This window comes from Eretmochelys imbricata, chromosome 8 (genome assembly GCF_965152235.1).
Source record: "Eretmochelys imbricata isolate rEreImb1 chromosome 8, rEreImb1.hap1, whole genome shotgun sequence".
In the NCBI taxonomy this organism is placed as follows: Eukaryota; Metazoa; Chordata; order Testudines; family Cheloniidae; genus Eretmochelys; species Eretmochelys imbricata.
This window is the reverse complement of record NC_135579.1, coordinates 64,812,467-64,830,253: the sequence shown is the minus strand read 5'-3', so window position 1 is coordinate 64,830,253 and position 17,787 is coordinate 64,812,467. Positions and strand designations below refer to the sequence as shown.

Sequence of the window (17,787 nt, the reverse complement as noted above, 5' to 3'; positions counted from 1 at the left end):
CACTGCCTTAATTAAAAAAATCTTAATTTAAAAAAATAAGTTTGTGCACTTGTTTCACCAAGATAGCTGTAAGGAATATGCATAAATTCAAATTATATCTTAAATTTATAACTGTTTGGTACTCTAGGATCTGATGGATAGGGATACAGAACTACAAGAATGCTTTGTTTTTATTTTAGCCTCAAAGCTGCTCCAATGCAGGTACTGCAACAAGGAAAGTTCCACTAAAATACAATACTGAGTACAGATATGAAGACCTGGCCAAAAACAAAAAACAACTTCCTTATATTGTCAAAAACTTCAGAACAACCACATGTTGCCATATCACCTTTATTATTCAGGCCAATGCTTGAAACAAACAAACAAACAAACTTACCAGTTATGGTCCTGGTCCTGCAAAGAATTACCCAATTGTTTAACTTTACTATGAGGATTTCTGTTGACTGACTTGTAACTCCTCATAGTGCATAAAGCAAAGCACCTTTATAAGTTTTTGCAAGATCAGAGCTTAGAGCGTTGTTTTCCAAAGGTTTTTAAATAATGTTATTAACAGAAGCAACATTTTTAGAAGAATGTTAATAAGCAGTATGCCAACTTATCTACTGCCTGATAATCTTACCTTTGTTTTGAGTCATACCATCAATCCAACCGCAAGGATGGTTATATTTCCCTCACATCCCCTGGTCATAGAACTACTGTAACTGTGAAAAGAAAAGGAGTACTTGTGGCACCTTAGAGACTAACAAATTTATTTGAGCATAAGCTTTCGTGAGTGATGAAGTGAGCTGTAGCTCACGAAAGCTCATGCTCAAATAAATTTGTTAGTCTCTAAGGTGCCACAAGTACTCCTTTTCTTTTTGCAAATACAGACTAACACGGCTGCTACTCTGAAACCTGTAACTGTGAATCTCCCTTGTCCATTTTCAACAAGGGAAGGCACTAACTCACATAGGATCACCAATGGGAAGTGTAAGAACAGAAGGTTAAAAGGAGCAATCTGAAATAAATCTGGTAACTCTGCTATAATGTGGAAATATATAGTGTTTAGCAGCTTGATACCTCATAGGAAAACAATTACTTTCATTTTTGTCTCTCACCTCCACTCCAACTTTTCCCAGTTGGTGATGCAGCAGGAGGCAAAAAAGAAAGCAGCTTTTTTCTGTGAACTAGAGGGCAGATGGTCATTGAATTTCAAGATAACTAATGAGATATTACATTTCTTTATGGCTTCTTTTTCTCCACGAATGCCTTGAGACAGAAAAATCCAAATTAAACAATCCAATATCCAAAGACACTTGATCTCATAACATTGCATCTGATTTATTAACTACTGATGACTAATTATGTGATTCCCCAAAAGTAACTTGATTAAAATAATCAATTATTACCTTGAATACCATGCTGAACACACTAAATGCAGTAAAAACCTACCCTCTTAGAATGGCATTGTATAATGGAAAAGAAAAAGTATTCAAATACCAACAATAACCTTTTGGAATTTGTTCTGTTTGTTAATTTTAACATGTTCTTCCATTTACTAAATCCATTTATTTCTGTTCTTGAAGACTATTAAAATTAAGTACCTGTGGTTGAAACTGTGGAACAGGAGTCCCTTGCACGCCTTGTGACTGTTCATCCATTGTATCAAACGGGGCTTCTTATGTTCTACAAAAACAATACATGTATGTTCATTAAATTGCAATTTAGTTAATGTTTATATTCACTGTACCACTTACTACTGTGCTTCAATTATAATAACGCAATTAAATTATTTTACTGTGCTTCAGTACACAATGAATTCACGGTTAGAAAATTTTTTTAATTTGTATGCTTGACTTTGCAAGCATTAAAACATTTTAGCCCTTTTTCTGAGAGGGGATTCTCTAGTTTTTGTTTTAAAGGACCACACAAAAAAAAAAAAAAGAAGAAGAAGAAGAAATTCCATCACCCCAACTGCATAAGTCATCAGCAGAGAGTTTGAATTTGGGACTGTCAGATCCATACCACAAACATCTACGACTTGAACTAAACAAGTGACTTCATTAGACAAAAGCAATAATACCCCATCATTCTCTGTGTGCACCAGCCACTAGAAGTAGACAGGTGGTTGCACAAGTACTTGCTAGACAAAATATCTTGGTTCTGGGACAGGAGTGTGAGAGCGGCTAAAACGGGATAGAGTTAAGACTTCTGGGTGGTATTTGTTGTTTACGTAATATTCACTCATTTCTGAATTTCATGGAAGTCGAGCCATTTTAGAGACACATAGTCAAACATGTACATTCACTATTCTAACAAGCTGTTTGGTTAAGAGGGTGCACCTTAAATCTGCCATATTAGGGGCCTGAACTTTATTCCCAGCTATGCAAACCTCTCATATCCTGTTACCACATCTGTAAAATGCAAAGAAGAATGCTTGCCTGCATCCTAAGACAGGGGTATGAGATCTCGATTAATATGAAGAGTGCAAACAGCGCACAATTGTTAACAATGAAGGATAGGAAGGAGTAGATTTTAAAACTCATTGTGTCCTGGTTCACAGCCAAATGAACTCTTACCAAGGCAAAATGGTATTTCATTAAGGGAATGCACCTGAAGCGTTTTGTCTATATGCCTTGTGGAGCTCTCTCTCTGTCCATATTGTCTGGGTATGATATAGAAGGCTCATTAGCACCTGGGAGTATATACAATGCAGTTGGAACATTCATATAATTAAGAGACAGGAGGTGAACGTGTTCTAATGCACATGAACAGAAAGGGATTTTCAGAAGCTTGTAACTTGGCCAAATCTGGAAGGTTTTTCATAGGAACAGCAAAAGTCACTTCTCTTTCACTTCAGAACCGTTCCTTTCCCAAATTTCAAGTTCCTACTACAAACCACAGAAGCACTAAAGTTGTTTTGTAAAAACCCATCTAGAGAGTGTTTTAAAATTGGGAAATCTACCTGTTTGTCCCCCCACTAACCTCATTCCGGAAAACAACTCTATCGTTTTTGCTCAAACCTTTAAAAAAAATGCAAACCAAGAGAGAACAAGCATGGAAAATTTCAGTACAAATAGCTTAAGCTAATGCAACAGAAAACAGAGGCTTACAATGGAAAGAGGTAGGCAGTCTGAACCAAAAAGGTATCACTTATAATATACTGCATATATCAGTTTTCTGTAAGATGAGACAGTTGCAGTGAAGTGTTATTTATGTAAGCATACTCCTCGAAGATTTGAAAACACTATACACTTTAATGTTGTAACTTTATCTTTAGACACACAAGCTAATTGTGTGTTTCAAGGTTTTTTCCCCCCCATGAACAAGTTTTACATTGTATGTTGGTCCTTTTATTATCTGGATGTTTTAATAAATTTGATTAGGCCAGAAGAAAGAGCTCTTTGTCTAGAAAGGATAACCTCCAGGCACAGTACAATATAAATAGGAACACAATAATAAATAACTTTAATTAAGTTATTTATCCTTGAATTAAGCTTAATAAATACCAAGAAAATCTTGCTAAGCAAAAACAGTTTTCTTCACCCAACCCACCTACTGACTAAAACAACCTTTGAAACACAGATTATAAGATGTATTGCCTCCAAACTAAAAAATGCATTAAAGAAAACTTGCCAGGAATTTTTTAGACAATTTGAAAAAAAATAGCGTATTAGGATTAATTCCTCACTTACTAGCATAGAGATGGTACATTTAAAAAAAAAAAACACACACCTCTTTCAATTTCAAATATTACAGAAAAGGTCTAACAAATAGCTAATATTCACAGCTGCGTAATCTTCCTTAAAGGACTGCACATCATGATAAGGTTACCAAGAAATTTTTTTTAAAAATTGTCACAATGATAATACAACAGCCGCTTTACAGGATGTAAAAATATCCCAATATACTGCTCTTCTAGAAGTTAATATATATAGCAACCTTGTACATATTAGTACATTAAAAAATAAACCATAAAGTCAAGCTTGTTCATTAATATATGCATGATAGCATAATATATATAATAATATATGCATTATCCACACCATTTTTATATATATGTATGCATTAAGCACCAACATTAAGCACAAATATTGTAACAATGATATAACAGAAACCGGCCTACACCATAATCCTGTTCATTTATGTTAAGTATACCATAACACCTTGAAGTTGCTGAAGCAAGCATCTGGCATAAGAAGACAGAACAAATGTATCCTGATTTTGACAAGTTCCCTATGTGTTCGGTCTGGTCTACATTACAGACCTATGTCAATATAATTACGTCGCTCGGGAGTGTGAAAAATCCACACGACCTAAACCCCTTGCAGCATATTAAGTGTAGACTTGCCCTTAATACAAGCAAGGGAAGTACCTTCATGGACCAGTACCTGGAATGCTAGAATCCAAAGCAAAGATAAGAACAGAACAACCCAAACAAACAGATGTGTGCGATTCTAGTGACGTGTAAAGAGATGTAGAACTGGTAAAATAATCATATAAATAATATCAGCTGAAATGTGCAACTTTGGGAGCACACCTTCCACACAAGATGGATGTAACATTGCTGTATGAGATGGTTTATTGGAGTCTGATATCATATAGAACCATTTTCCTGTACTATATTATTATTGGCTTCGAGCAATAAACCAGACACTTGTTATTTGGCCTCTTGACTACATTTCATAACGAACCAAAGTGTGATCAAGAAACTGACTATACAATTTATCAACAAGCTTGAAAATCTGTATCAAGAAGAAACATGCATGAACAAACGTAAAGATCAGGATCCATGTAAAAGTAACCAATAATGGATTATAGTTAGCTAGTTATAATTTTCTCTGTTACCATTTTAAAGGCTTAATTCATGTAGCTTTGACATACAGATGAGGAAGTACTTACCTCAAACATTTTAGTTGGAGGAAATAAAAGACTTTTCTACAAATTATTATAAAAATCAGATCACAAATGTACAAGTGTAACTTAAAAACATTCTCCCATTTAAAAAAAGTGGGAACTACCAAAGGTATGTATTTCTCATTAAATGATCATATATTTTCAAAACAATTTCCCTATGTAAAGTTTGGTTTTCCTTCAGATTAATCAGAAAAGTTCTTTATGCCACTCTAAGTACCAGTTTTATACCATAGCTCTCTTCCGGAAATTTTTAAGTTTTCAGTAATCCTTCCTGTCCAGACCATGAACAGAGAGATTAGGTAGGAATACAAATTTCCACCTATTAATACTAAAAGCAGAGGTAAATCCTTTTTAAACTCTCAGGATAGACACTCTTCTTGACGTTCTTTGTATTGAATTTCAGTAACAGTTAGTTAACAAACACTATGGAGGGGGACATTACCTTAAACTAGAGAAGTATAGCTTCTATGTCTGAAAGAAATTACCACTGGGCAGAGGGTTGAGGAATAAAATGGAGAGTACAACTTTAACCTGGTAGCAACATCAGCAATTAAATGAACAGGAGTGAGTGAGTGGCTGGATAGATACTATGATAATTGCAGGAAAACAGAAACACTAGGGTTACTGGTAACAGTCAAAGCCTAAAATGCCAAGAGCAGAATTAAAGGTTGGTTTTGGCCCAACTGTAATCATTTATCAGGAATGACACATTCCTGATCTCATCTTCACTCCTTTATTTGAAGAAGTCAGCCAATATCTTACCAACCGTGGTATCAAACCATACTACTGCCCTGTGGCTGTTCCAAACCAAACGGACTGTTGGGACTCAATCTCTTTTCTCTTTATCCTCAGCATTTCTGTGCAACTAGTGCACAGTTTTGGAATGCTGGCTGCACTTAATGCAGAGATTAATGAGATCTGAAGGTAGTTCTAAACAGTACTTTCAGGGGGGTGAAACTAATCCTTAAAACAAGAAGAACCAAACAAAGATGTGGAGTAAAGACGACGCAGGGGGAAAAACAGCTAGAGGAATTGCACAATCTGTTAATGAGAGTCTTTACTAATCATCTGCAAAATTTCATGATAGCCTTGGCCCCCTGCCAGGAGAAGACACTGAAAAATTATTAAGATTTCTAAAAATATTAGAATGAATATGGTGATAAAACTGGAAAATTGCTGGCAGCTGCTGTTTGTTCCAAAACACTTGGCAGTCAGACCCTGTTATTTAAAAAGCCTGACAAGGCCAATACTGGCAATTCTTTGCAGGATATGTAACATCTTTCATTTGTATTTTGCAGTGGGTTCGACGAGTCACAGTACAGTGGTAGCTTCCATTGAAAAATTAGATTTTTGTATGTTTAATCACTAAAGAACACTGAAACACCCTGATTAAGTCCATCAACGTCTTTAACACCATAGTTGTCTTGCAATCAGACAAATCCCAGAGATAACCCAAGTCGCAGATTGTGTTTTAAGAATCTATATTTTCAGTTAGTTCTTTATTTTAACAGTCCTTTAACCACTGTAATAGATCCTGGAATTTCTTTAAAAACGTGACAGATGGCAATTACAACATCATTTACAAAAACAGAACCTTTAATAACCTGTTATTGGTACTATTCCAATCATTTTCTCTAACAGTGACATCAAAACTTTCCCTCACTTTGCTCTAGCTACCTTTCTGTTTAGTTTTCTTTACCAATTTGGCTTTAGTGACTGGATTTGATTATTATATAAATCAAAGAATAAATTAGGATTTTATTTTCCAGATCTGCTTTAAACAATAGGCACTAAAACTGGGCTGCCCTTTGTTAGCACACCGTTCCTATAGAGCTCATAGCTCAACGTTACAAGGCACTTCTCAAAATCTCATTACATTCAGAAAATATCTTTTACAATCACCACTCTTACTACTATAATAGAACTTTAAACAGATAAATGTAGAGGAATATAACCACATAGTTATGCTCTTAAGAATTTTACTGAAGTGCAGGCTCAAAACTTCTGCCTTGATTCATAAACTCTGTTGTTTCCATGGAACAAAGCATTAATACATGGTGGGTACTTATTTGATTAAATACAATTATATTTTGCAGCCAATTCCACTGACTCTGAAACAAGACTATTTGGAAATGTTGAAGAAACAGAACTACTGCAGTTTTCCTTCTAGGATGCAAAATAATCAAGGATTTTATTTCTGAGTCTGTCATGGATTACCTTTGTGATCTTAGGTAAGTTATTCAACTTCTCCATGCCTGAATTTCCCTGTACTAGGGCCTCAATTTATTTTATAAACCGAAAAACAACCACTGTAGATACTGAAATTCTTTTTACATATACAAAGCTACAATACTTACATACTAAGTGATCTTATGACTCAAAAAATACTTCAGTTCATTCATCTCACTCTTAAAAAATTAAGAGACTAAGAGATGGAGTGCAGAGCAGAAAGGGTTTGTAACACATGGCAACCATACTTCTTTCGAGCTGCTTAGAATACTTCAAACATTTTTTCCAAAATATCTGATCTTATCTCTTTATAAAAGTCATGTTGCAAAAATTGCGAATCAGAATGAAGAGCAGCCATAGAAAGCACAGACTTCAAGGTTGCTTTATACTGAAGCATTGCATGGGAGTGACAAATACAGGTATGTCCTCACTGACGAGTTAGCTCAGGCTCTTACCTGGATGGCGTTTTACCTCTTTCCTAAGTTTGACCATCAAACTTAATATTTGTATGGCTCTGGCTGAACTACAGTAGTTTGATTTTATATTTCCCCCTCTGAGGATAATATTTCCTGAGCTTGTTTTTGTTATAGGTAAAGGCCTCCTTCTATTGCTTTTTATGTCTGTACACCTTACATATTATCTGGATATCTGATCCAGCTCTGGCAGGTTACCATTCTCCACTGTCTTGGTTTCCCTTTGGAAAACAATATTTTTGGCAGAGGTTGAAATGGGATGGTTCTCGGGGGCTCAGTAAGACAGTACTTTCTCCTGGATCTGTATCATGTTCCTGAATCCAAGCTTCACTTTAAAAGAACTTGCCTCTAGCCCTTGTGATTACTAAGAAATCATTCAAAATTTGAAACAGATGTGACAGTCATTGTGATGTCTGCAACAACCTGAAACGTATGAGCTGACTCCATCCATCTCAATGTGGCGGTATTTCTGAAACCTAATGATGGTGATGTAAAGGTCAACATTGCTAACTACTTTACTTTTACAGAGCATAAAAAAATACTGATCATATGATCATATAAACTCTGCAGAACCTACTATTTACAGCATCTCATTTTGGTGCCATTCGTGGGCAGAGTTTGGAGAGTATCACTACTTCTTCTCCCCTTCTGTCCCCTGATTTCAGGTTACCACACTACAGACCATAGTAGTATGGCATATATTCTACTTAATGTGATAACCTGACATTTACAATATCTAAACACTGTATTTCACTATATTTCACATTCTAGTATGCAAGAAGCCTCTGAGAAAGAATTAAATAGTATGTGAAGAATCCTTATTAATATTACTGACTCAAACCACCATATGAGAATGCTTATAAATCTTCCTGCCCTTTTCAAAGACTTGTCTTTTATGGCACAGCCAAGCAAGGATAGACTAGGAGATAGCATGAAAACAGCATATGTTTGGTATTCATAGCTTTTTAAGGCCAGCAGGGATCATTATGATCATCTGGTCTGACCACCGAGTATACAGGACATGCAGACTAAGAACAGTCACACCAAAACTAAAAATCCAGTATTATGACCGAAATGCAGTAAACCACCAACAAAGACTATCTTGTATGCAAGTAATCAATGTACTTTCCTTTTTTCTGACAGGCTTTGCCTGTGAACAGACAGCTGCTTTCACAGACAGTCTCCTGCACACATCAGTAGCATTCTGTTCGTGTTGTGGTTCAGGGACTAACTCCTTCTCCCTTTAATCACAGAGAGAACATGCTATGTATTATAAAACCCAGAGAGTACGAACTCAGATTCTATTTTCCTGAAATGTTCTGGGTAACTAACATGTTGTGCAACAATGCAAAATGAACATTAATGTGTATTCTTAAGGCCTCCTCACAAAAAAACCAAACAAGTTTCTTTATTATTTTCAACTATTTTGCCCAAATAAATATTAGTACAGTTTTGCAGACTTTGCCATCAATACATTGTTTATATTATTTTTGTTTTGTTTGTTTTTTACCCTCTGTAATATGCAAACACCACAAATCCTGCTTTACCTTATTACAGTCTGGGGGGGTGGGGGGGAGAGAGACAAAAAACAAGGAAGATGTGAGGAAGGCCCTTCTGCAACCCTTGTGGAGTACACCACTGACATGCATGATCTTGGGCAAGTCATTTAACCTATCTGTGCCTCAGTTTCTCCATCTATAAGGAAGAAACCCACACACCTGTGAAGCACAGTTCTGTTCCATGGTGCCTTTCTCCACGGCAGTACAGCGAGGAAGAGAGTTAGGGGCATGGCAAGGGTAATGAAAACCCATAGGCTTAAATCTCCTCACACAGAAGGTGTCCAGCAACACTCTACCTGCTACTTTACCTGCTGTTACTTAAAATGCGCAGGCTGTAGAAGAGGCAACAAGGCAGCTACTCATCTACTCTGCCCTGGATTTTAAGGAGGTAGGAAGGTGACGATTCATTCCCACAGCCAATTCCCTTCCATTGTTTAGCCAACAACAACTAAGACCAAAAATCATCTTTTCAGTACAGACTACTGTACCATCAGATGTAGTTAATCCACATAGATAATATTTACTCTGAGTATATGTACTATTTGGAGTTACCAGCTGTAAATCAAGGCTGTAGCAAAAGCAATCGTGTGCAGATACACCAGGGTGGATAACATGATAGAGACATGAGTACAGCACAAAACATTGGCATACAAATTGGTCATTAAAACCTCTCTCTACCCTTGGGACTCGTATTCCAGGCTTGTTAAGTGGTTCTAGAATACCTTCCCTCGACCTTAGATGCTTTCACTTACTCAAATGGAACACTACAAAAGTTAAGCACAGATGGCAAAAATTTTAAATGTGACAACAAAGAGAAGAAATCCCTTGTTGTATATTACAAATGATTACTGAATGAATATTGTATGAAAAAACTCAAGAGTAGTGTCTCATATGTTCTTATTTTACTATCTGATAAACATTATCTTTTACAAGTGTAAAAAATATACATTTTTAATATTAATTTTCAAATTTTTTCAATAATTCAATAGAAAATACACTGCATAGTGAAGATAATATAGCAGAAACAATTACAGATACAGAGTATTAGGGGTCAGAAAACCAAACAGATTGAAACATGTCAAAAATTACAGTAATACATGCAGAATTTTAATATTTTATCCCAAATCAGTTTTAGTATTCTGATTTTAATAAGTGAGTTACAGAAACAAACCCAGCTAAAACAACGCTATCAAAATGAAATCAATTGCGTAAGTGAATTAAAAAGTAGTTTCGGTTACTGCATCTACCCATGTGGTTTTATCATAACATATGCCCTTTTTTCTAAAAATTATTTTCCCAACTCCATTGCTGTGAGAAAGACCCATACAAACAGTGGAAATTCTCAGACTACAGGGGAATCGAATAAAGATGGGAGAACAAATTTTAGTCTAATTTTTGCAACTACAATAACTACCTGTTTGTTTCTTCATAAAAATAGTAGGGCTGTCAAGTGATTAAAAAAAATAATCACGATTAATCGCACTGTTAAACAATAATAAAAAAAATTAAATAAATGGTATTCTGTTTTCTACATTTTCAAATATATTGATTTCAATTACAACACAGAATACAAAGTGTACAGTGCTCATTTTATATTTATTTTTATTACAACTTAATACAAATACTGCAGTGCAATCTCTTTATAATGAAAGTTGAACTTACAAATGTAGAATTATGTACAAAAAATAACTGCATTCAAAAATAAAACAATGTAAAACTTTAAAACCTACAAGTCCACTCAGTGCTACTTCAGCCAATCGCTCAGACAAACAAGTTTGGTTACAATTTGCAGGAGATAATGCTGCCCACATCTTGTTTACAATGTCATCTGAAAGTGAGAACAGGCTTTCGCATAGCACTGTTGTAGACGGCATCACAAGGTATTTACGTACCAGATGCGCTAAAGATTCATATGTCTCTTCATGCTTCAGCCACCACTCCAGGGGACATGTGTCCATGCTCATGATGGGTTCTACTCGATAACAATCCAAAGCAGAGTGGACTGAAGCATGTTCATTTTAATCGTCTGAGTCAGATGCCACCAGCAGAAGGCTGATTTTCTTTTTTGGTGGTTCGGGTTCTGTAGTTTCCGCGCTGGAGTGTTGGCTCTCTTAAGACATCTGAAAGCATTCTCTACATCACGTGCCTCTCAGATTTTGGAAGGCACTTCAGATTCTTAAACCTTGGGTCAAGTGCTGTAGCTGTCTTTAGAAATTTCACATTGGTACCTTCTTTGCATTTTCTCAAATCTGCTCTGAAAGTGTTCATAACACGAACATGTACTGGGTCATTATCCAAGACTGCTATAACATGAAATACATGGCAGAACGTGGGTAAAACGGAACAGGAGACATTGAACTCCTTGGGGGAGAATTGTGTCACAAATGTAATTAGCCCATTATCTTTTTAACGAGCATCATCAACATGGAAGCATGTCCTCTGGAATGGGGCTGAAGCATGAAGGGGTATATGAATGTTTAGCATATCGGGCACGTAAATACCTTGCAAAGCTGGCTACAAAAGTGCCATGCAAAAAGCCTGTTCTCATTTTCAGGTGACATTGTAAATAAGAAGCAGTCAGCAGTATCTCCCATAAATATACACAAACTTGCCTGTCTTAGCAATTCACTGAACAAGAAGTAGGACTGAGTGGACTTGTAGGCTCTAAAGTTTTACACTGTTTTGTTTTTGAGTGCAGTGATGTAACAACAACAAAAATCTACATCTGTAAGTTACACTTTCATGATAAAGAGATTACACTAAAGTACTTGTATGAGGTGAATTGAAAAATAGTATTTTATTTTTATAGTGAAAATATTTGCAATCAAAATATAAAGTGAGCACTGTACACATTTTATTGTGTTGTAACAGAAATCAATATATTTGAAAATGTAGAAAAACTTCCAAAAATATTTAATAAATTTTAATTAGTATTCTATCCTTTAGCAGTGCGATTAATCGCGATTTTTTCAATCGCAGTTAATTTTTTTCAGTTAATCAAGAGTTAACTGTGATTAATTGCCAGACCTAAAAACCAGTATTTTTTTTAAAGTAAATTAAAAAGAATGTGATTCTTTTCAATTGATGGCATCCTGTAAACCACCGATATGTATGTTTAAAATGATGATTTATGGAAATTGTATTCCATGAGCATCAATAAAAAACTAGGGAACAGGGTATACTAGTCCTTTGAAGTTCCAGGGGAGAATCTTTCTAGGCCAACAGAACCTAACCAGGAGCTTATGCCTTGGGACCTACCTCTATTGCAGGGGATTGGCCAGGACTAATAAGGGCTATGCACGCAAATTGGTTTGTTTAGCTAGTTTCCCCATCAGCTAAAGAACTATATACAACCTACTGACCTTACCTGGCTACTCAGAGTCAAGAGGAAGAATGTTTTTTGTATAATTTCTTTTCTTATAATTGCTGTTTGGTGGATGGGAGGGTTTTCTCTTGGGTTTGCTTTATTCTGTTATAAGACTAAAATACACAACACCCCAGGAAGAGTGCAACACTTTTTTTTTTTTTTTTTTTTAAAGAGAGTACAGTATTGCTTTTGCAGAGAAGGCGGTGAGGGCTGCTTGGCTGTATTCTCTCACAAAATGCTGCTCTTTTCCCCTCATTTTCTCTACCCCACCTCTATCTGATTTGGAAGGGGATATGCTAAATTACTATTTTAGAGTAATGCTGCATCTCGGTCAGAAAAAATGCCAAGTGCCCAAAAGATGAGTTTTGTACTGATTGTGAGGATATGAAGGAATTGGTCCTTGCTACTGAAAGAGTTCAATCTCATAGCACTCCTCATGTGGTCCAATATTTGTGTCAAAATTATGGTTTTGCTTGGCATACCAAAACAGAAGCATCAATGAGACTTGGCACCTGGGACAATTCAAGTCCTTGACCTTTACAATAGTAAGCTTGTTTTATATATAGAGACAGTGTAATACATGACTGATAGAATATTTAATATTGATTTATTTAGATTCAATGATAATTAATACTATTCCTGAAATAAGCTTTCAAGCTTTAATTTAAAGGTGAACGGGAGCAAAAAACAAAAAAAACCATGATAAAATAAAAACGTTAATTAGCTACTTTAGTTTATAAACTGCAATGTAATTTATCAAAGGAAAAAAAGTAATACAAGACAAACGTATGCATATATCTTCAACCATCAATATGGTAGTCTTCCTCCCATGCTTTACCATCACAGGACACATTGGTTTTATGGAAAATAGGCACTGGATGAAGCGAGGGGGAAGACAGCTAGACCACCAGCAACACAAGCTTCACATGTACCAAAGCTGACCAATTAAAAATTCTTATACTCTGATCATGCAAAAGGCAAAGAAAAAAAAGTTTCCTTGCCTCTACAGTAGGATCTGCAAAAAATCAAACAAATGAGGGGTCTCTTTCATGTGGTGTTTGGCCCACACTAATTAGGCTATCTCCACTCAACAGTTGACTTGGGTCTCTTCTCTTGCAACCATTTCTTGTTATTGTGCAGATAAAATTGCTTGAATTCAGACAAGCTATATGACTCAATGATGCCTGAGAAAAAGGGAAAAGGAACAAATGTTAAGTCTTCTATTTGATCTGTGGTCACTAGTATCCCAGAAGTTTTGGAAGAACGTTGGTTCGCTTCTTACACTTTGGACCAGGTCTTTCCTGGCTGGCAAAGTAATGGGTCCATTGCCGATGAAGAGAGTAAACGCCTCCTGCTAAGGAAAAGAGTGAGAAGGAAGTGTCCCCTCCATCCAGGAAACCATCTGTAGATACTGACTTTTTGGTCAATTATTGGTCCATTCCAGATCTTCCATTCTGAAATAAGATTACTGAGAAATTTGCAGTAAAATAACTCTCAATCTCTAGATTCCTGGGACTTCCTTGATCAGCAACCTAGGTATGGTACAGCAACTGCACTTGTTTTACTGACTGATCTTCCTGATGATCAGAAATCCTAGAAATCTGTTTGCTAAGGAAAAACACAGAATTTGTGTTTTTAAAGAGAATCTTTAGTTTTTACATTTTGTGAAAAAATAAAAACATATACAGTAGAACCCCATTTATCCAAGCTTCCATTATCCTGCTCTCTGAATTAACAGAAACACCAGCTGCCCAGGGCTGACAGCATGAGCCCCTGCCACCAGGGTCTGACAGCCCAAACCCAGACTCTGTCAGCCCCAGGAGGCTGGTGGTTTGGTTAGTATGGAGACCCATATAATGGAGACTCAGATCAATGGGCTCTACAGTATATCAATAAAACACTGGGGGAATTCTGTGCCACTGCACATGCGCAGAATTCATATCCCCTGCAGATTTCTTTGCTTCCCTGCAAAAAAAACGACTCTCTGACAGGGAAGCAAAGGGAAACTGCAAGAACAGTCACACGCTACTCCCTAGTTGTGCAGGTACATTGTTTCAGGCACCCAAAGCAGCCAGCAGAAAGGTAAATCACTGCAGGCCTGGGGACACCCCAGCAAGTGGCTCCTACCCTGAGCCTGGATCAGGAGTGGCTGGGGCTGTGCCAGACCCACCCCCAGAAACCTCCCCCAGCTGCAGGAAGCTCAGCATGCTTTCCTGCTTTTCGCCCCCATTGCTCCTCAGCTCCGGGGAAAGGGTCACCGTAAGGGGAGCCGCTCCCCCATCCGCCCAACCCTGTGCACCCAGACCTCCCATACCCAGACACCCCCGCAAGCCTCACCCCGTACACCCAGACCCCCCCTAGCTTTCCATATCTGAATCCCACGCCACTGAACCTTAACCCCTGCATCTGGAGCCCCCTACCCCCACAGCCCCTTCCTCAGGACCCCCACCCCTACACTTGGACCGCCTCCCACTGAGCTCCCTGCACGCAAACTTCCACCCAGATGAGCCCTACCCCCCTGCACCACCCTGAGCCCCCACATCCAGACCCCCATGTCACTGACCCCCAACTAGCCGCACCCAGACCCCCACCCCACCAAGCCTCATGCCCCCAGCCCTCCCTGCTGAAACCCCCACACCCAGACCTCTCTGCTGAGCCCTAACCACCTTCACCTGGAAGCCTCTGCAGAAGCCCACTGCCCCCACACCTAGACCCCCTGCCCCTACTGAGCGGCTTGCACCCAGACTGTCCCACACAGAATCCTCTCACCTGGATCCCCCCATACTGAGCCCCTCCACGCTTGGATCCTGCCTGGTTGAGCCTGCCCACCCCACACCTGGTGCACCTAGCACAAAGGGGTAGGGCCCCAGAGTGTTTATGGGGCAAGCCCAGGCCTTGTGCTGTATCAGGGTCAGGTGCAGCCTCACCACTGACTGTGTCCCAGGGATGGGGAGGCTGCAGGGTGATTTCCCACCTTCATGCAGTGGCTGTGCTCCCCATTGCCATATTGGAGCTTCTGCATTTATTTATTCACAAATAAAACTCACAGAATTTTAAAATACTGTGCCCAGAATTTTTATTTTTTTGGCGCAGAATGCCGTCAGGAGCAGTTCAACTGATACCTATATATGTTGTGGCTAAGAAAACTAAAGTGCTATGTTTCAGTTTACTCTCAGAAAAACAGGGGGGCAGGGGATGTTGTTTTAATCAGAGAATTTTGATTCTTTTTATCACAGAAAACTAGGATCCCTGCTGATGATGGATGATCATGATGTCATAATGAAATTAACTGCCATTGATCAAAGACTGTTAGATTCTCCTGTGGACATCAGTAGGAGCAGATTCACCCTGAGAGACAAGTGACTGTAAGGAAAGAAGAGGAGATGTCAGACTGCAGTACTGAGCAACTGCTCTTCGGCCTCAAGGGCACTCATATGGGTACGTCAAGGTAACATCTTGTCCCCACTTTGACATGTGTAAATGGTCATTAAATAGGATAGTGAGAAAACATGGACCATGGCTTTACTCTGCTGACAAAACAAAGTTCTATCTCCAACTGAATGAGTGCTGCATCTGAGCACCCTAACCAGTGTACACTTGAGAATAGCATATGAAGAGAACTGTCTGAGGCTTAGTCTACACTACAGAGTTAGGTCGAGGTAAAGCAATTTACATCAACTGAATTATGTCAGTGTCTACACTACAATGCTGCTTCTGCCAAAGTAAGTGGCCTGCTACTCCCACATAATAACTCCACCTCCACAACAAGCGCAGCACTTATGTTGGTGTAGTTAGGGTGACACACTGTCCATGCAGACACTGTGTGACTTAAGAATGACAGCCAACTGCTATTGTGTCAGCGTCAGGGCTGCTTCCAGCTTAAAGCAGCAGCAAGGCTCACAGCTGCAGCTGTGAAACCGACAAGAATGTCAATTTCACTGCTGATAAGCTCCCTGCTGTGAAATTGAGCCTGGCTCAGGGCTCACAGATGCAACAGAAGGACAGCAGTGTGGACACCAACAGCCAATTGAATTACTGCAGTGGCTGCAGGTTGACTTAAACTAAGTTGACCTAAACTTGTAATGTAGACAAGCCCCGAGACTCACTTCAGATGGGAAAAAAATAGATACTAGTAGATTGGGTGAAGCAACCAAAAGAAATGGCAAAGACAGCTGCTCCCTTGATTGAAGGTATTTATTCTCCACTTACTGAGCTCCCAATACAGAAGTGATTTTCCATCCTCACCTACTTTTAGATTATCAGATGGCAGCAGCAACCAGGACAGGCTGAGAATTTTTCTTTCACATGTTATGATTACCCATTCCTTTATCACTTTCAAATTAGGCTACTGTAATGTGCTCTGAAAGGGGCTACACCTAAAGATTATTCAGAAATGTAGGCTAGCCCAAAATGCCCACTTGCTAAAGGAGTATCTCATTGGGAAGTATGTTACAACAAGACTCCACAATCCACATCGGTAGTGTATTCTTTTTATGGGTGGAGTTTAAAATGTTTATCTTGTCCTATATAAAGCTCTAAATGGCCCAGGACCTGCCTACCTCAGAAACTGCCTCTCTCCCTGTGGGATATTGCTGGAGTTGTGACTGGCAGAAAGTGCTAAACTGGCAGTCCTACATGTTTTCTCAGAAAGTAGAGCTTCCTTGATAATTATTGTGAGGGGTGTCATCTGCAGAGTCTCTGAAAGAAGCATACAGCATAAGTACTTGGGACGCTCTTTTACAAAGGAATACTCGGGGTGGGAGGGAGTGGCACGAACATACCTTGGTTTTTTCTCTTGCCTGTTCACAAAAATAAAATTTCAATTCCACATGTGCTATGTCGGGACTTTATATATGCATATGGGAAGTGTCTTATTCTAGAAAGTGTTTTCACTGTTTTTGGGCAAAACAAAGGGTTGCTCAGTCACATTTCATGGCCCTTTTATCACCCAATAGCTTACTTACACTTAAAAATTACTAAAGGAGACAGGCAGATGACCTCCTATAAACTATAAATTATGGATATCAAAGTTCTACTAAAAGACTATACTAATAAGGTAAACTAGATTAAATATTGGGCTAATTATTTTTTAGGCATTCTGGTACACTGAAAGCAACATTTCAAACTGAAAGCATCCGATGAAGTGAGCTGTAGCTCACAAAAGCGTATGCTCAAATAAATTTGTTAGTCTTTAAGGTGCCACAAATTCTCCTTTTCTTATTTCAAACTCAAAATATCCTCTCTAGCAATTCTTAGATTAGGA

General features: G+C 38.2%; 1 protein-coding gene across 5 annotated transcripts in view; it reads right to left on the bottom strand.

The window, feature by feature from the left end:
- The window catches only part of NEK7 (NIMA related kinase 7), a 114,763-nt gene that overhangs the window by 78,562 nt on the left and 18,414 nt on the right, over positions 1–17,787 (bottom strand). For 4 of the 5 annotated variants that reach the window (XM_077823763.1, XM_077823762.1, XM_077823764.1 and 1 more), the window contains one exon: positions 1,584–1,665. In XM_077823763.1, the coding sequence (XP_077679889.1) occupies positions 1,584–1,640 (57 nt within the window). In that variant the 5' untranslated portion in view covers positions 1,641–1,665. Of the gene's footprint in view, positions 1–619; positions 702–1,583; positions 1,666–17,787 lie in introns of those variants that run through there. The other variant, XM_077823766.1, reaches the window with a different exon arrangement.